At 37.7% G+C, this 19259-nt stretch overlaps 7 protein-coding genes across 12 annotated transcripts; 4 read left to right on the top strand and 3 right to left on the bottom strand.

The window, feature by feature from the left end:
- The first annotated feature begins 42 nt into the window (after positions 1-42).
- Positions 43-4482, top strand: GNL2 (GNOM-like 2). The gene is made up of 3 exons (NM_121966.2): positions 43-587; positions 675-1204; positions 1290-4482. Exons 1-3 carry the CDS (start codon positions 102-104, stop codon positions 4399-4401), a joined length of 4128 nt encoding a protein of 1375 aa, NP_197462.1. The 5' UTR covers positions 43-101; the 3' UTR covers positions 4402-4482.
- A 617-nt stretch (positions 4483-5099) lies between these two features.
- Positions 5100-9332, top strand: SULTR3;5 (sulfate transporter 3;5). The gene is made up of 10 exons (NM_121965.4): positions 5100-5589; positions 6468-6672; positions 6787-6958; positions 7057-7122; positions 7408-7521; positions 7662-7778; positions 7881-8007; positions 8093-8632; positions 8724-8800; positions 8882-9332. The coding sequence occupies exons 1-10, from the start codon at positions 5256-5258 to the stop codon at positions 9032-9034; spliced, it is 1905 nt and encodes a 634-aa protein (NP_568377.1). The 5' UTR covers positions 5100-5255; the 3' UTR covers positions 9035-9332.
- Positions 9333-9984: 652 nt separating this feature from the next.
- Positions 9985-11719, top strand: AT5G19590 (DUF538 family protein (Protein of unknown function, DUF538)). Of its 2 annotated transcripts, none has more exons than NM_121964.4 (2): positions 9985-10551; positions 11191-11719. In NM_121964.4, exon 1 carries the CDS (start codon positions 10078-10080, stop codon positions 10531-10533), a length of 456 nt encoding a protein of 151 aa, NP_197460.1. In that variant the 5' UTR covers positions 9985-10077; the 3' UTR covers positions 10534-10551; positions 11191-11719. The 2 variants fall into 2 exon arrangements, with proteins under 2 accessions (NP_197460.1, NP_001332740.1); NM_001343615.1 differs by having other exon boundaries at positions 9985-11087.
- AT5G19595 (uncharacterized protein) lies at positions 10864-11055 on the bottom strand (the record flags this gene model as incomplete). The annotated part of the gene is made up of 1 exon (NM_001343616.1): positions 10864-11055. The coding sequence occupies one exon, from the start codon at positions 11053-11055 to the stop codon at positions 10864-10866; it is 192 nt and encodes a 63-aa protein (NP_001332739.1).
- A 628-nt stretch (positions 11720-12347) lies between the features above and the next one.
- AT5G19580 (glyoxal oxidase-related protein) lies at positions 12348-14776 on the top strand. The gene is made up of 2 exons (NM_121963.4): positions 12348-13088; positions 13227-14776. The coding sequence occupies exons 1-2, from the start codon at positions 12630-12632 to the stop codon at positions 14550-14552; spliced, it is 1785 nt and encodes a 594-aa protein (NP_197459.1). The 5' UTR covers positions 12348-12629; the 3' UTR covers positions 14553-14776.
- Positions 14777-14825: 49 nt separating this feature from the next.
- AT5G19570 (uncharacterized protein) lies at positions 14826-15583 on the bottom strand. The gene has a single exon (NM_121962.2). It carries the CDS (start codon positions 15406-15408, stop codon positions 14995-14997), a length of 414 nt encoding a protein of 137 aa, NP_197458.1. The 5' UTR covers positions 15409-15583; the 3' UTR covers positions 14826-14994.
- Positions 15584-15640: 57 nt separating this feature from the next.
- ROPGEF10 (ROP uanine nucleotide exchange factor 10) lies at positions 15641-19237 on the bottom strand (the record flags this gene model as incomplete). 5 transcript variants are annotated; one of them, NM_001343611.1, is made up of 8 exons in its annotated part: positions 15641-16421; positions 16507-16833; positions 16918-17190; positions 17535-17609; positions 17712-17866; positions 17977-18093; positions 18727-18866; positions 19062-19237. In NM_001343611.1, the coding sequence occupies 7 exons, from the start codon at positions 18854-18856 to the stop codon at positions 16017-16019; spliced, it is 1482 nt and encodes a 493-aa protein (NP_001318601.1). In that variant the 3' UTR covers positions 15641-16016. The 5 variants fall into 5 exon arrangements, with proteins under 5 accessions (NP_001318601.1, NP_001331395.1, NP_001331397.1 ...); NM_001343613.1 differs by having other exon boundaries at positions 17696-17866; positions 18727-19237; NM_001343614.1 differs by having other exon boundaries at positions 18727-19237.
- Positions 19238-19259: the final 22 nt, after the last annotated feature.

Raw genomic sequence — 19259 nt, 5'->3', positions numbered from 1 at the left:
AACACCGTACACATAAAGAATAAAAACGAAGAACAACAAAAAAAACAGTTGCTGAATGATTTTTCTTCTTTATCGGCAAGAAGAGTGTGATAAGGTGAGAAATGGATCGTATCGCCGTAAGAGCAAAGCGGAAAGAGCTAGGGATATCATGCATGCTTAACACGGAGGTTGGTGCAGTCCTTGCCGTCATTCGTAGACCCCTTTCAGAAAGTTACCTTTCTCCCCAAGAAACAGACCACTGTGATTCATCAGTCCAACAATCTCTCAAATCTCTTAGAGCTCTTATTTTCAATCCTCAACAAGATTGGCGCACCATAGATCCTTCGGTTTATCTTTCTCCTTTCCTCGAAGTTATTCAAAGCGATGAGATTCCGGCTAGCGCCACAGCTGTCGCTCTTTCCTCCATCTTAAAGATCCTTAAAATCGAGATCTTCGATGAGAAAACACCTGGTGCAAAAGATGCTATGAATTCTATTGTCTCCGGGATTACTAGTTGTCGTTTGGAGAAAACAGATTTGGTGTCTGAAGATGCTGTAATGATGAGGATTCTTCAAGTTTTAACCGGAATCATGAAACATCCATCCTCTGTACGTTCATTAACTATAATCTTTTTACTACAAATGTTTATTTTGTCCTCTTTTAAGACAGTAATAATAAGTTATGTATTAAAACAGGAGTTATTAGAAGATCAAGCGGTTTGCACAATAGTCAATACATGTTTCCAAGTAGTGCAACAATCTACCGGTAGAGGAGATTTGCTGCAACGAAATGGAAGATACACAATGCATGAGCTGATTCAGATCATTTTCTCCAGATTACCTGATTTTGAGGTCAGAGGAGACGAAGGTGGTGAGGATTCAGAATCTGATACTGACGAAATCGACATGAGCGGCGGATATGGAATCCGATGTTGCATCGACATTTTTCATTTCTTATGTTCGTTGCTCAATGTTGTTGAAGTTGTTGAGAACTTAGAAGGGACAAACGTTCACACTGCAGACGAAGATGTGCAGATTTTTGCTTTAGTTTTAATAAATAGCGCCATTGAGTTAAGCGGTGATGCGATCGGGCAACACCCTAAGCTTCTTCGGATGGTTCAGGACGATCTATTTCACCATTTAATCCATTATGGAGCTTCTTCAAGCCCTCTTGTGCTATCAATGATCTGTAGTTGTATACTCAATATATATCACTTCCTCCGCAAGTAAGTCCTCTGTTTTTTATAACATTAAAACCTAAAACTCTGTTTATTCTCAACTTTGTCTAACAACAATGTGTTGATTTATTAGGTTCATGAGGCTACAACTCGAAGCTTTCTTCTCCTTCGTGTTGTTGAGAGTTACAGCTTTCACAGGCTTCCTTCCGTTACAAGAAGTTGCTCTTGAAGGGCTAATCAACTTTTGTCGACAACCTGCTTTCATAGTCGAAGCTTATGTAAACTACGACTGTGATCCGATGTGTAGAAATATATTTGAAGAGACCGGAAAAGTTCTATGCAGACATACATTCCCTACCTCTGGTCCTTTAACCTCTATACAAATCCAAGCCTTTGAAGGTCTTGTGATCTTGATTCACAACATCGCCGACAATATGGATAGAGAGGAAGATGAGGGTAATGAAGAAGATGATAATAACTCCAATGTGATTAAGCCAAGCCCTGTTGAGATTCATGAGTACATACCCTTTTGGATAGATAAGCCAAAAGAGGATTTTGAGACGTGGGTAGATCATATAAGAGTAAGGAAAGCTCAGAAGAGAAAGCTAGCGATCGCTGCAAATCATTTCAACAGAGATGAGAAAAAGGGTTTGGAGTATTTGAAGTATAACTACTTAGTCTCAGATCCTCTTGATCCAATGGCATTAGCTTCATTTTTCAGATTCACACCGGGTTTGGATAAGACAATGATTGGAGATTACCTTGGAGATCCTGATGAATTACATCTCAGTGTTCTTAGAAGCTTTACACATACATTTGAGTTCACTGGTATGAATCTTGATACCGCATTGAGGACATTTCTTGAGTCATTTCGGTTACCGGGAGAGTCTCAAAAGATCGAACGTATGATTGAAGCCTTCTCTGAGAGATTCTATGATCAACAATCATCTGATATTTTTGCAAGCAAAGATACTGTTCACATTTTGTGTTACTCGCTTATAATGCTCAACACGGATCAACATAACCCTCAAGTTAGGAGGAAAATGACAGAAGATGAGTTTATCCGCAACAACAGGGCAATTAACGCGGGAAATGACCTTCCAAAGGAATACCTCTCTGAGCTTTTTCAGTCCATTGCAACAAATGCATTCGCTTTATCGACACATTCCGGTCCGGTGGAAATGAATCCAAACAGATGGATTGAGCTAATGAACAGAACAAAGACTACACAACCTTTTAGTTTATGTCAGTTTGATCGTAGAATAGGAAGGGATATGTTTGCAACCATTGCAGGTCCATCAATAGCAGCAGTTTCTGCATTCTTTGAGCATTCAGATGATGATGAAGTGCTTCATGAATGTGTTGATGCTATGATCTCTATAGCAAGAGTTGCTCAGTATGGCCTTGAAGACATTCTTGATGAGCTCATTGCTTCCTTTTGTAAATTCACAACGTTGTTAAACCCTTACACTACACCTGAAGAGACTTTGTTTGCATTTAGTCACGATATGAAACCGCGAATGGCTACTCTCGCGGTTTTCACGCTCGCTAACACATTTGGTGATTCTATCAGAGGAGGGTGGAGGAACATTGTGGATTGCCTCTTGAAACTTAGGAAGCTTCAGCTTCTTCCACAGTCTGTTATTGAGTTTGAGATAAATGAAGAAAATGGCGGATCAGAATCCGACATGAACAATGTTTCGAGCCAGGACACAAAATTTAACCGACGACAAGGTTCTAGTCTAATGGGTCGGTTTTCACACTTCTTGGCATTAGACAACGTGGAAGAATCTGTAGCTCTTGGAATGAGTGAGTTTGAACAAAACCTTAAAGTCATAAAACAATGCAGGATCGGTCAAATATTCAGCAAAAGCTCAGTGTTGCCGGATGTTGCGGTGTTGAATCTTGGTCGGTCTTTAATCTATGCAGCTGCTGGGAAAGGACAGAAGTTTAGTACAGCTATCGAAGAAGAAGAGACGGTTAAGTTTTGTTGGGATTTGATCATAACCATTGCATTATCTAACGTCCACCGGTTCAACATGTTTTGGCCAAGTTACCATGAATATCTACTCAACGTTGCAAACTTTCCGCTCTTTTCACCCATTCCGTTTGTCGAAAAAGGGCTCCCGGGTTTATTTAGGGTATGCATCAAGATTCTTGCTTCTAACCTTCAAGACCATCTACCAGAGGAGTTGATTTTTAGGTCCTTGACAATAATGTGGAAGATAGACAAAGAAATCATTGAAACATGTTATGACACAATAACAGAGTTTGTCAGCAAGATCATTATAGACTACTCTGCGAATCTGCATACCAATATAGGGTGGAAAAGTGTTTTACAACTACTTTCTTTATGTGGAAGACATCCAGAGACCAAAGAGCAAGCGGTGGATGCTCTCATCGGTTTAATGTCATTTAACGCATCGCATCTATCGCAGTCAAGCTACGCTTATTGCATCGATTGCGCCTTCAGTTTTGTTGCTTTAAGAAATAGCTCTGTTGAGAAGAACTTGAAAATATTGGATCTCATGGCAGATTCAGTGACAATGTTGGTAAAATGGTACAAAACTGCCTCTACTGATACCGCGAATAGCTATAGCCCGGCAAGCAACACAAGCAGTTCATCATCCATGGAAGAAAACAACTTGAGAGGGGTTAACTTTGTTCATCATCTTTTCCTCAAACTCTCCGAGGCTTTTCGAAAAACGACCCTTGCACGCCGAGAAGAGATAAGGAACAGAGCAGTGACGTCTCTAGAGAAAAGTTTCACCATGGGTCATGAAGATCTTGGATTCACACCTTCTGGTTGTATATACTGCATAGACCATGTCATATTCCCAACAATCGATGACTTGCATGAGAAGCTTCTCGACTATTCAAGGCGCGAAAACGCGGAAAGAGAGATGAGAAGCATGGAGGGGACGTTGAAGATAGCTATGAAAGTGCTCATGAACGTTTTCTTGGTTTACTTGGAACAAATTGTAGAAAGTGCTGAGTTTAGAACTTTTTGGTTAGGAGTGTTGAGGAGAATGGATACGTGTATGAAGGCGGATTTGGGAGAGTATGGAGATAACAAACTTCAAGAGGTTGTCCCTGAACTTTTGACCACCATGATTGGTACCATGAAGGAGAAAGAGATTTTGGTGCAGAAGGAAGACGATGACCTTTGGGAGATTACGTATATTCAGATTCAATGGATTGCTCCAGCGCTCAAGGATGAGTTATTTCCCGATGAAGAGATTTAGACTTTTATTATTGTACTATGTAATTCATGATTTAATGCTCAAATTATATGATCAACTTCAAGAAGTCATGAGATTTTGGATATATATAGCTTCTACTAATTCCATAGAGCAATCATCAATTTTATGGCAAATAATCCATATTAAATATATATACCCTTATAAGTCTCATTCAATTACCACATACCACATTAGTCTCCATTTTTTTAGACAACACATTAACTCCATAGAAGAGTGATTTGAAGCAATGCAATGTGATAAGATAAGATTAGCTAATTTCGTAAATGGTAACAAATTTTGGATGTGATGTGGTGACTCTATATTCTTTGAATGGAAGAAAATAATTGGATCCTTTGGAACAAAATATTAAAGTATTTTGACTATTTATGTAATTGTGAAGCACACCAAAAAATATGATTCATATATATAACAATTTTTCTATCTATTGTCCTTCGTAATTTGATTAATTACTGAAACACAACTTTTCAATAAAAATCAACACTGTCAAGAAAAGGAGAAGAAAAAAAAAATCGACAGTGAAAATGAACCTAGTAAGATACATGGATATTAATTACATACCGAATCAACTGCAGTAAAGATAAGATTAGCAGATTTTATAACCAAAAAAAGACAAAGACCACACAAGCCTAATTAAAACATGGGTCAACGTGGAATAATTCTGTAACAGTATTCTCCACTTTCCTTGGCCATCCTTCTATATAAACGACCATACTCTCTAATAGTCTAATTTGTTCTCTACAACGAACTTTAAAGTAACAAAGTACACAGAAAGGTTTTTACTTCTTCCTTGCTTGTTGTGTGTATTCTCATTCACATACAATTGTTTTTTTGTAACTATGGAGAATACTATAACGAGCTCTACCTCCTCACCGAAGGGCCGGGGAGTAAATTTCTCGACCCCGAGAGGCTTTGGTTCAAAATTTAAGTCAAAATGTAAAGAAACCTTCTTTCCCGATGATCCATTCAAACCGATATCGCAAGAGCCAAACCGTTTGCTAAAAACAAAGAAGTTATTGGAGTATTTTGTGCCAATCTTTGAGTGGCTCCCAAAGTATGATATGCAAAAACTAAAGTATGATGTGCTCGCCGGAATCACCATCACCAGTCTTGCTGTTCCTCAGGGCATCAGCTATGCTAAGCTCGCCAGTATCCCTCCCATCATAGGCCTATGTGAGATCTCTTCCTCTTGTTTTTCTTGTTCTTTAATTATGCATCATCCATCAACAATCATCACGAAATATAATCTTACAAAATGATAAAATCATATTTCTTAAAGTGATTTCGGAGAAAGGTGTAATTTCGATTTTGCAATACAACAAAAAACTTATTTCTGTTTTCATATTAATTAAATATGAATTTACGTTTTCCAAATATGGTTTTACTCTGTATATGTATGTATAGTCTACCGTTTAGCCATGCAGCTCATGCTACTATGTTACCTACCACTTTATCTCCATATTAATGAAAACGTTTCTATATTGTAAAATTAATACTGATTCTGAATATACAGTATGAATCCACTTGAGTTTGATTTTTCAAAAGTGTCTTCTTTTTAAAGATTAATATACAAGATGATTTTCTTATTGTTTTTAACAAAATTATTACTTCTTACATAAAGTATTTCTGAAATTTTTCATATATATATATATATATATATATATATATATATATATATATTTAAAAATTGAAATCTAAATGCTCCATATCTAGACAAGTTTTCCATGTTTTTCTTGTGTAACTAAAATAGTAGAGGAACCTAAAATAGAAATGATATTGGCAGAGTGCTTTATTGTCTACACAAACTGACAGTAGGTGTTGCCCAACTGTACTAGTCTCAATTTATTTCTCTTTCTATTTTGTTCATATAAAAAAATAACAAGTAAACTCCTCTATATAAGTTTAATTATTTGTATTTTTCAAATATATAAGGCTGTAAAATTATTCCAAATTTAATTTTAATATTGAACATATTACTAATAATTCCATTGATGTTAAAAAAAACAAAACTAATAATACCATTTTTTGTTAAAAACTTTATGGAAATTCAGATTCAAGTTTTGTGCCGCCTTTTGTGTATGCCGTGTTCGGAAGTTCGAACAATCTGGCAGTGGGAACAGTCGCAGCATGCTCTTTGCTGATCGCTGAGACATTCGGTGAGGAGATGATAAAAAATGAGCCTGAACTCTACCTTCATTTGATCTTCACCGCCACTCTCATCACCGGTCTATTCCAATTTGCTATGGGATTCTTGAGGTTTTTCTACATACAATCTCTATCCTTACGTTAAAAAATTTAACTTTTAAGTTATTTAAAGAAACAACAAAAATAATAGGTCTTTAACAAAAAAACAAAAAACAAAAATAATAGGTTGGGGATATTGGTGGATTTCTTGTCACACTCGACCATAACGGGCTTCATGGGCGGTACCGCAATCATCATTCTCCTACAACAGCTTAAGGGCATCTTTGGACTAGTCCATTTTACGCACAAAACCGATGTCGTATCAGTTCTCCACTCAATCTTAGACAACCGGGCTGAGGTCATCTCTCTTTCTTTTTCTTTAAAAAAATATATAAATCTAAGAATTTGTTACCAGTGGCTAATTGTGTTATCCTGGGAGGGTGTTACTTGGTGCAGTGGAAGTGGCAAAGTACCTTGGCTGGTGTCTGCTTTCTTGTATTTCTACAATCCACTCGATACATAGTAACTTTCTTCTTCTCTTTTTTTCATTTGTTTAAGTCTTTTATCCACTTAGTAGGGACAAAACCATTGGATTTGGACCCTCTCAAAATCTTTCACTTTTTATTTTTGTAATCATTCCTCAACTTTTCACATACCACTTTGAGTTGGATTTTTTTGAATAACAATGATTTAGATACGATTTGTCCTTATTTTCACATAGCCACCCTTTCACATATGTTAAAAGTCAAATGGCTTCTCAAATGCTTAACAAGAATTAACATGTTTGAAAATTTGTTACTATTGCAGAAGCAAAGATACCCAAAGCTATTTTGGGTATCAGCAATGGGTCCAATGGTGGTGGTCGTTGTGGGTTGCGTTGTTGCTTATTTGGTGAAAGGAACAGCACACGGCATTGCTACTGTGAGCAATGCAGTCATATACACATATTTATATACTAACAAATAACAATCACATGCAAACATAATTAAACTTAATTAAGCGAACAAGTTTTAAAGCTTGAGCATCAAGGGTTTCTATTAATAGTATGTTTCTTAATACAGGTTGGGCCTTTAAAGAAAGGACTAAATCCTCCTTCTATTCAACTTTTGAACTTTGACTCCAAGTATCTAGGGATGGTGTTTAAGGCCGGAATCGTCACAGGACTCATCGCTTTGGCCGTAAATAACTATATATTTTCACCATTTTTTTTTCCTTAGCTCATATTGGACTATGTATGTGTATATGATTTTATAAAAATATGAATGGATATATAATTTCAGGAAGGGATAGCAATTGGAAGAAGCTTTGCTGTAATGAAGAACGAACAAACGGACGGGAACAAAGAGATGATAGCATTTGGTCTTATGAACGTAATTGGCTCCTTCACTTCTTGCTATTTGACAACGGGTAAATAGTTACAAATATATTGACATACTTCCACCAATGTATAGTTGTGGTGTTGATGCTAACTAATCATGGAGGGAATTTTCAGGGCCATTTTCAAAGACAGCAGTGAACTACAACGCGGGGACAAAGACACCGATGTCGAATGTAGTAATGGGCGTTTGCATGATGCTTGTGCTTCTCTTCCTAGCGCCTCTATTCAGCTACACACCATTAGTTGGTCTCTCAGCCATCATTATGTCAGCCATGTTGGGTCTCATCAACTACGAGGAGATGTACCATCTCTTCAAGGTTGACAAGTTTGATTTCCTCGTCTGCATGTCCGCCTTTTTCGGTGTTTCATTCCTTAGCATGGACTACGGTCTCATCATCTCCGTTGGATTTTCTATCGTAAGAGCTTTGTTGTACGTTGCAAGGCCCTCCACTTGTAAATTGGGAAGGATACCAAACTCGGTTATGTTTAGAGACATAGAACAGTACCCTGCCTCCGAGGAGATGCTTGGTTATATCATTCTTCAATTAGGCTCTCCAGTCTTTTTTGCCAATAGCACTTACGTCCGTGAACGGATCTTGAGGTGGATTCGTGATGAACCTGAAGCCATCGAGTTTCTTCTCCTTGATCTCTCTGGTGACTTTAATTTTACTTTTGCATTTCTGTCTACAATGTTACCAAACAAATATATTTTCTTTGATTACTAATTAAAACATTGTTGTGGCAGGAGTTTCAACCATTGACATGACCGGGATGGAAACACTACTCGAAATTCAGAGAATCCTTGGATCAAAAAACATCAAGGTTTGTACTCTTCACTAATTCTAATATTATACCAAACCACAATTTAAATTAAACTTTTCATATTTTATTTATTAATTGTAGATGGTGATAATAAATCCAAGATTTGAAGTCTTGGAAAAGATGATGTTGTCCCATTTCGTGGAGAAGATAGGAAAAGAGTATATGTTCTTATCGATTGACGATGCAGTTCAAGCATGCCGATTTAATCTTACCACCACCAAGCCGGAAGTGTGACCTTCTTCTTAGTTATTAGTGGGAAGGTTCTAATAAAATGCGTAATCTTTTCTTTTTTGTCAATGGAAGTTAAACTGCTTAACAGTGGAACCAAAATATAGATTAAGAAAGAAAAAAAAAACAGAAGTTAAACTGCTTATCTTTGAATTATGGGAATTAAATGTAGTGGACCCAAAATCATGAAATGGTTTTAATTAGACCACTATGATTGCTTCGTGGCTATGAAAGAGTTGTAACCGAGAAAGAAAAGCAAGAAGCGATAAATGAAAATTTCAGTATTATTGACTAAAACAAAAAATCATTGTGCAAAGTTTCTGATCTCAAACACATTAAGCTTAATCAACATTAATCACCTAAAAACTAATGATTAAGTTGTTAATATTCCTCCCCCAAACTGAAATCTTGAGGGAGTAATTAATAGACATGAAACAATTATGTTTAATGTGGCAATCAAAGTTCCCTGAAATTTAATTAGAATTTTTTAGTTATCTCACCGACTCAAGTATCCAATTTTTTTTCTAAACCATCTTTACATGTTGAAATTAAGGATTTGAGTGGTAACATCATACAATTTTTAAGTGGTAACATCATACAATTTTTAATATGTATTGTACCACTTAGACAGTTACAATCACTAAAGCGATATTAAAACTTTATTAAAAACGTTATTCACAGTTTTTTTTAGTACAATTTTTATGTACAACTACTGTTTTGTACAGTTTTATATTATTTCGTAAAAACTTATCAATCTTACTACCAAGTAAAAAATTTGTGTCAGCAATCAGAATTTATATATTTTAACATAAACGAGTAATTTGAAATTGCTAATTCCTAAATCCTAATTATTATTTTTTGTCATCAACTAAATTCCTAATACTTTTTTCCAACTAATTCCTAATTACCTTTACCAAATTTGTTTTTTGGATAATCGGATTCGGAAACGGGTACAAACGGTTGACCCAATCCAAAAACACAAACTTTTTAAAGCGAAAAGTCTGCCAAAATCTCTGTGGTTCGAAGCTTTTCTCCTTCACAAAAAAAAAATGAAGATTTCTCTCTTCCTCCTCTCTATCCTCATTCTCTTACCCATCTCCCTACAAGATCCTACTCCTGAAGTCAAGAAACCAACTCGTGCACACGCAGAGCTCACGAATCATGGATTCCCAATTGGACTCCTACCTTTATCTGTCAAAGATTACTTCCTCAACCAAACCTCCGGCGACTTCTCTCTTTTCCTCAACGGAGCATGCAAAATCACGCTTCCACCTGATAACTACATCGCTACTTATTCTAACAAAGTAACGGGTCGGATCTCTCAGGGTAAGATCGCGGAGCTCCAAGGGATTCGGGTTCGGGCGTTTTTCAAGTCGTGGTCTATTACTGGGATTCGATCTTCTGGAGATAATCTTGTCTTTGAGGTTGCTGGGATAACTGCTAAATACCCTTCGAAGAATTTCGATGAGAGTCTTGATTGTGAAGGGAAACGATCTTCTTCTTGATTTCAATTTGAATTAAAGGTTAGAACTTTGGGATCTTTAGGGTTCTACAAATTTAGGGCTTTTGAATTTAGTTGAAATCTTAGCTTGGTTCACTAGTTTTGGATTAGATTGCTTGGTTAGGGTTTTGTTCTATTTGTTATGTGGAATTTGACTTCTGACGTAATAATCCATTGACTTAGCTTGGATCATTGTTTTTGAATCTCTGGAACTGCAATGGATTTAAAGGTTGGATGTTAGTAGCTTCCTATAAGTCCTTGGTCTTTGTTTTCTTTCTTCATAGTTGTTAGTAGTCTGTCATACCAAGCTTTAATAGATGCTTTATTGCTGCTCTTAGTTCTTCGCCATGACCTTACCGTCGGATATAGAGGCAGATATAGTCTTTGTTGTTATGGTTTTGGCATTTGCTAGCTTCTTTCCTTCACTGTTGGACTTGATCTTTTGATAGGTTAAGCCTTTCATGGCAAACTGTAATACTAACTGTCGTGAAAAGAACCTCCTCTGTATTGGTCTGCGATGCCACATATTCTTAGACCACGATGTTATGGTCTTCTTTGGTATCTAAATGCTATGGAGATTGCTTTCACTAGGTATCAACAGTTTTGCGTTTGGATGTTTTGATTTGATTATTAACCGAGTGGTTTTCGTTCTACATTGCAGGCAGATCTGTGAAGGCAGGGATCGACAAGTGAAGAATGGTTTGTAATATATTGTATCTCCATTAGATAAATCAAAGCTTGTAATGTAAAACCGCAATAACCACGACTGTGTTCTCTGCAAACTAAGGGTTTCAATGTTTCATGGAGGCTTGTAAGTTGTCAATCAAATATGGGTTAAAATGTGATATTATTGGACTAAAACAAGCAGGACCAATTTGTGTATTTTCTAGAAAGCCATGAAATTAGTGTACATAAATAACTAACTAATGGAGATTACTTGTATTTTCTAAAACCGAAGTATATTACGGAAATCCAGACTAATCTCAAGAGACATGTAAAAACCCGGTATTCTTGTCACTACTGGTGTTTACCGTGGCCAAAAGGTTAACTACAATGATTTTCATAGAGAGTGTTACTCGATCCTCGACTTTGACATGTATGGTGACTTGGTGAGTCCTCGACAAATTCAAGAGACCATTGGAACACACACTATTGGTCACGACTATATTACGAGAAAGATTGAATGTTATGGAGTTAAGGATAATATGTATTTAGAAGTCTTTGATTATGTAAGTTAGATTGTTGTTAGTTTTCAATGCATGGTGTTTTATGTTTACACTATGTTTGATAAAGAAAGTTTATGTTCTTAAACTACAATTACTTTAAGTACAATCTTGTTCACTTTGAAAAATAATAGGGTCCTACACAATTATACGTCACCGCAATTATTTATCTTTATAGACATTGCTGTTTTCAGTTTCATAAAGACTAACACTAGATATATAGTCACTTCCCTCAACAAGGAAAACAATTATCAACGTCGGGACAGATCTACTCTGATGCTTGTTGATGTGCAAGTCCACTGCAGCCAATTAAATGTTAACAATGTCCGTGACATGCATAGTCATTATTGTTAAGTTGGCTCATTTGGGAATGTGTTAATCATCTATTAATTATGTTAGTTGAGAGTTTGTTGCCAATCACGTTTCTTTATTACTTTTCAAAATATGTGTAATATGTATAGTTATGTGTACGTATTATGCAATCCTTTACCCTTTGGATCAGCCCCATGATGGTTTGTAAGGAAATGGTCCTTAACTTTATGACATCAAATTAAGAAATTGTCTGCATGACCACGTCATTGTAAAAAAAAGGGCACGAGAGACAGATACGAAACACCAATGTTTTCTTCTATCACAGAAACTCCACAAATCTATAGGCTGTTTTGGGGAGACGTCTTCTTACCACACATTTAAAAATAGCAATTGCTAATAATAAACGTAAGTGAAATAACAACACCTATAAATCACGCAGAGACAAGAGCTTGTTCTTCAGGCATCACAACAATCAATATAAGCCTGGGATCCAATTTTCTTATTTCCCCAACCAAAACAGGGGAAGAAAAAAAAAGAAAACAAAAAAATCAAAAAAAATTAGAAAATGAAAGCCTCAACAAGAGTCATATGGACAATATCTGTCCTTATGCTCGCTGCTGTGTCCGAGGCCATCTTCCCTCTACCGTTTCTACCGTTCCTCCCTGGGTTCAACAACGGCTTTAGGGACAATGAGGCTGTCAAGGTTGCGAAACCACAGCCTGCAGGAGCAGTTGGTGGAAAAGCCGCAAGAAGGCAGCGTGGCGGCGGTTTAGACGCTCAGACAACCTGGGGTGGTAAGTGGGAGCTCTTCTTGGAAAACTCGGGTGTGTCAGGGATGCATGCGATCCTTATGCCAGTTATCAACAAGGTCCAGTACTATGACGCCACCATTTGGAGAATTTCAAAGATTAAGTTGCCTCCAGGCGTACCATGCCATGTCGTGGACGCTAAGACTAACAAGGTCGATTGTTGGGCTCATTCGATTCTCATGGATGTCAACACCGGCGCCCTTAAGCCTCTAGGGGTATGTTCAAACTCACGACACCATCTTTTTTTTTTTTTTTTGGGCCTAGGCCTAGACACGGGTTATCTTCTTCTCATTAAATAGAATCATATTATACGAACTTGAATTAAATATTTGCATTCACATGTTTCATGATAGCTTTCCACCGATACATGGTGCTCATCCGGAGGTCTGACCGTAAATGGTACATTGGTGAGCACTGGAGGATACGGAGGAGGAGCCAACACCGCGAGGTACCTATCCAGCTGTGAAAACTGCAAGTGGGAAGAATACCCTCAGGCATTGGCCGCGAAGAGATGGTACTCAACGCAAGCAACTCTCCCTGACGGAAAGTTCTTCGTGATTGGTGGAAGAGACGCCTTGAACTACGAATACATTCCTGAGGAGGGACAAAACAACAGGAAGCTCTTTGACTCATTGCTCCTCAGGCAAACAGACGACCCGGAAGAAAACAACCTTTACCCTTTCGTCTGGCTTAACACCGACGGTAACCTCTTCATTTTCGCTAACAACCGATCCATCCTTCTAAGCCCCAAAACAAACCAAGTCATCAAGGAGTTCCCTCAGCTCCCAGGTGGTGCCCGTAACTACCCGGGATCAGGTTCTTCCGCACTCCTCCCCATCCAACTTTACGTGAAAAACCCCAAGGTCATCCCAGCCGAGGTTCTCGTCTGTGGTGGTTCCAAACAAGACGCGTATTACAAGGCTGGTAAAAAAATATACGAACCAGCACTACAAGACTGCGCCAGGATAAGGATCAACAGCGCAAAGCCACGATGGAAGACGGAGATGATGCCAACCCCACGAATCATGAGTGATACTGTCATCCTCCCTAACGGAGACATCCTTCTAGTCAACGGAGCTAAACGTGGTTGTTCAGGCTGGGGATATGGTAAAGACCCTGCCTTTGCTCCCCTCTTGTACAAGCCCCATGCTGCACGTGGCAAGCGTTTCAGACAGCTCAAGCCCACCACCATCCCACGTATGTACCACTCCAGCGCCATCATTCTTCCAGACGGTAAGGTTCTTGTCGGTGGCAGCAACACCAACGACGGTTACAAGTACAACGTTGAGTTCCCAACGGAGCTTCGCGTTGAGAAATTCTCCCCACCTTACCTCGACCCGGCTCTAGCCAACATAAGGCCAAAGATCGTCACCACCGGCACCCCAAAACAGGTCAAATACGGACAATTCTTCAACGTGAAGGTCGACCTTAAAGAAAAGGGAGCAACCAAGGGAAATCTCAAGGTTACCATGTTAGCCCCTGCCTTCACAACACACAGTATCTCAATGAACATGAGGATGCTCATCTTGGGTGTCAATAATGTCAAACCTGCTGGTGCCGGTTACGATATCCAGGCCGTTGCACCACCAAATGGAAACATCGCTCCACCGGGTTACTATCTTATCTTTGCCATCTACAAAGGTGTTCCCAGCACTGGAGAATGGATTCAGGTCGTCTAATGACGATAATTTTTACCCATTTTGTCTTATGACCGTAACATCTTAATATAAAACAATCACATAATATCAGTTTTTTTTTCCTTCTATATATATTGTTTATGCCACCATTAATGGATCCAAATTACTTGTGTTTTCTTTCACTTCTATAAACTTTTCCGTTCATGTAAACCTTTTCGGTGAGTTTTTATGACTAAATTTTGTATTGGAGAAATTCTTTTATTATTACTTTTGGCTCTATTCTTTCTTCACTAGTTCGGTTTTGCGTATAAATCATTCGATGCGTTCATTGCAAGTCACTGTTTGTTTCATTGACTAGTAATGTTAATTACCTTCGATAATATTGCAGAGAGTTAGCTAAAATTCTCAAAAGATGGTACACAAATAGTTCTTTCGCAAAATAGATCTCACAGAAACAGAGTCACGGTTTTACAAAATTCGAATTTCACAGAACACAAAGCCAAATTCCAAATACAATAAAGCTCGTACCTAACAAAGCAAGTCCGATTTGAGTTTCTTCCCCTAAAAGGATCCCAAAAGCGGCGGTTGCGGCAAAGGTTGTGGCGTTAGTCACCGGAACGGCAAGAGAGATGGGAGCGTGACTGAGAAGGGCGAAGAATGTGGCGGAGGCGGAGAGGTTTATGAGGAAAGGAATTGAGTATTGCCAGAAGAGGAGGAGATTGATCCAGTCGCGGAGAGCAATCATGATTTTGCGGCGGATCTGAAGAGGAGGAGAATGAGATTCTGTTGTCGAAGAAGACTTTGTTTTATCCCAGGCAAGAGCGCCACGACGGATCAGAGCATTGGTGGCTCCCCATACGAGCCCTACCGCCACCATCTTATCCATGTCTTCCTTCATCGCCGGTGGCTGATCCCGATTTGCCTTTTCCGTTGTTCTGTGTTTTAACCACTAAATGTTGAGTAAAGGAGATCAAAAAGAAGAATTATTTGGATATCCAGAACCGACCCGAACCCGAAAGGTACCGAACTAAACCCGATCCGAAAAATTTAAAAATCCAAATAACGGACCCGAATACCTGAATAGTCCGGATGGTAAACACAGATCAATGGTATTATCACAAACCACTAAATTACATGTCGTCATCAAATAATGTTTCATTACAATACTACTACACTACTAGTCATTATCAATGAGCTTCAAAATCCATTAGGAAACAATGTTGTAGATTAGACGTTACAATACAAAACACCAAAGAACAAAAATACCAAAATATTGTTACACACTGAATCACACTTCCTTCTTAGAAAAAACAACAGGAAGCAATAGTCAAAACAAGCAACAATCATGATCAAACACCAAGTCTCATGTCCAAATCCTAAAACCAATGCCTGCATTGTTATATATGTACATTCTCACACACTTTAACCTTCTTCTATTCTCTCTCTCTCACTCTCTTTGTGTTTTTCTTCTTCTATGCCCTGTTCTATTACCTTCTCTTTTCACTATCAGTGTCTGTCACTAGGGCTTCTCATGTTCTCTAACTTTGCTAGATATGAAAATTTCTTCGGTAGAGCTCTTGGAGACTTCATCATGGGCTTCTCCTTCTCCTGCTCAACTTTGTGGAAGAATTCTATATCACTCATTGAACTATGCTTCTTAGTATCAGATGACAATCTCCACCCTATGAAGTCTGATAGTTTCCTCGAGTTTGGTGTTTCCGCTGCAACCACCTTTTCAGTTTCCTCGTATTCTGATTCTGCCTCGCTTTCTGATCTTGTCTCTGCCTCTCCCATCAACTGTCTTTGAACTAGCCGATCGGCTTCAAGAACATCCTCTATTCTTGACATTATCTTTGAAGCAAGACTCTCTAGTACCCTTGAATAGCTCTCCAAAATCGCCTGTCCAACATCCTGTAAGATCAAATCACAACAAACTCTTACTCAGTCTCACTACATTTTTGTTGATGTTTGTTTAGTCTTTGTTATGTTATGTTACCTTGTTGTTTTTAATCTTGGAGACTTCAAGGGAGGATTGTGGGATCCCAGGAAATTGTTGTTTGAGCATAACCAAAATGGTCTCAGCTCGGACTTCGAAAAGCTCCCTCTTCTCTAAGCTAACAGTGGATCCCCACTGAGATTTCCCGTCTTTCTCTTTCTGGCACATCTTCCTCTTCCAGATCACCATGGAAGCTTCAATCCTGTTCTTTAGATCAAGTACTTTGTGTTCCGTTGACAAATCCAAGAAAGAGACAAAGTAGTCAGGATCAAAGCTCTCCTCTGTTATGCTCTTGTAAAGAAAATCTCCCAAGCTTGTCTTCCCATTCTACATAACCAACAGCCTCATCAGCTTCCTAGCTTAGTGGAAATTGTAAAGAAACAGAACACTTTTGAAGAAGAAGTAAGTAACCTTTGGAAGGGAATCAATGTAGTTTTCAGGAACGTGCATTTCAGACAATACATGAGCATTGATGGCCGTGGCGGCTTTAAGGACTTGAGCCACAGAATCTTTCTGATTCTGCAACCATCTACGTGATTCCTCAGACAAGCCATCTGTTGGAACCTTAACAACTGGTAACCACCAGTTCTCATCCCTCCTCCAATCTCCATTGTGATCTGCATCCTCCATATCTCTTGGCACATACCAAAAGTCTTTCTGATCCTTGAAGTTGTCCAAAGTTTCCTGCCAAATGAGTAATTGCATTAGTATGATAAATGGTCACAACTCATCTATTTTTGTTTGTTATATATATATATCATGATCATTTTATAATACATGCACTCCTATATGAAATTAATTAATGAGATGGTACTCTTGGTGTTATGACGTTTTCAGTTATATTTATCTTTATAATTTGCAAAGATGACTATGACTTGTAGTATATATAGTAGTTTGTCCTAGTGTCATGGATATTGTTGCAAACAAAATATTTTTGAAACGATGTGGTGTTTGATATAATATAATGGTTTAATTTTTCCCAAACGTTGAAACCGCGGTTGAAACAATCAAGTAGTAATTAAACTCACGAGAAGAACCGAGTCAAGTTTGCGTAAAGCTGGAATGTTCGTCAGCAAATCATCTCTTTGTTTTGTAACCATGATCTACAAAGGAGAAAATTAGGGTTAATAAGAAAAATCGTCACTAGTAGACTAGTAGTTGTTATATATGTACGTAATTAATGACTAACAGTTGCATGCATTCACCTCAGTGAATTGGCCATTTTTACCCATTTGTCTAGAAGGAACAAACTGGACAATGTGATCAATCACAGATAATAACCAACCCATTTCTTTCCTCCAATTCTCTTTTGTCTCCGGATACATAGGCTGCAATTTCATCTGCTCTCCAAACATCGAATCTGCATGCCAATACCAAAGCCACATTAATTAGTTTGTGACTTATTTTAACCATTCAAATCGTTATTAGACATTTAATGTTTTAATCATATTAGTAGTGTTAAAGGTTTACCAGCGAGTTTGGTGATGGCGTTTGACAAAGCTAACGCAGAGGTCTCCCCTGTCCCACCGCCTGACATGTCCTCTCCAAGAAGCAGTTTTGCGAATCTTTCCTTCATCACTTCCATGTCTGAAACAGATATCAATACAAAGATTATGTAAGGAATCCAACATAGAATAATATTAATTAAATAGTTATCAAAAATATATAAATATTAGTTAAAGAACTCATCTTTATACAACGATATTGGTAATTCTACTCTTACCAATTGATTTTCAGATCCAACCCATGCATCTTACACAAATGCAATCTAAATGCAATTCATTATGCTATATACAATACATCTAATGAAGATATTAATACATCTAATTCATTGTGGTTTTGGGATAACATTTTATTCGTTTATGTGGTTATCAAATTTAGCAATAATTAATTATTGCGGATCACATAATTTTTTTCCGTGCAATAATATCATTTTCCTGTCTATATATAATTTATAAAATGAGGACTTCTTATTTCGGTCAATATATATAAGCGGGTAATAAATGATTTAGAGATTCTACATTATCATTAATTGGAGCATTAATTAATTATTGGTGCAATGGATATATTTACGAAAATATGAAATGGATATTTTTTAGAAATTCTTTCACCTAAAGTTTTCTTTCTACCATTATATTATCTCGAAATAAAATTTTCATTTCCATTAAATTAAAATTTTGCCATTACCATTTACCAAATAAACTTGCACTAATATGTTACCTGATCTCCTATTTTGCTTGCCTCTACGAGTGGATGGTGCAGCATGTCCGGCGAGTTCGTGCTCGGGTGTATGCATGCCATCCCCACGAGAAGAGAAAGATGAATGTCCAGAGTTCCGACCATCGAACATCTTTCTAAAACTAAAAGATCTTGGCCAGCTTAGTTTACGTCCTAATGTCCGCACCATTCCCAATTTACTCCTCTCAATTTATATCTCTCCACACACTTTTTTATATTTCTCTCTTCTTTTTTCTTGTCTCAGATCGTATTATATAAAAGAAAACAAAGCAAATGAAATCCACAAAATGGAAGAGAAGAAAGCAAAAGAGACGTACAGATCAAGCAACTAGTCCTTTAGCTCTCCCTTGTCTCTGTTCTTTCACCACCGAATGAAACAAAACTACTTTATGTTCTGTACTTTTTTCTTTCCAGTTGTTTTATGTTTTTGTTTTTTAGTTGGTGCAAAATGAATGAAACAGAGAAATGTTGAAGTAGTTTTCTAGGGCTGGAGAGACAACGTGCGGTCCATGTTT

Source organism: Arabidopsis thaliana, chromosome 5 (assembly GCF_000001735.4).
Source record: "Arabidopsis thaliana chromosome 5, partial sequence".
In the NCBI taxonomy this organism is placed as follows: domain Eukaryota; kingdom Viridiplantae; phylum Streptophyta; class Magnoliopsida; order Brassicales; family Brassicaceae; genus Arabidopsis; species Arabidopsis thaliana.
This window is presented reverse-complemented; position numbering and strand designations above follow the sequence as displayed.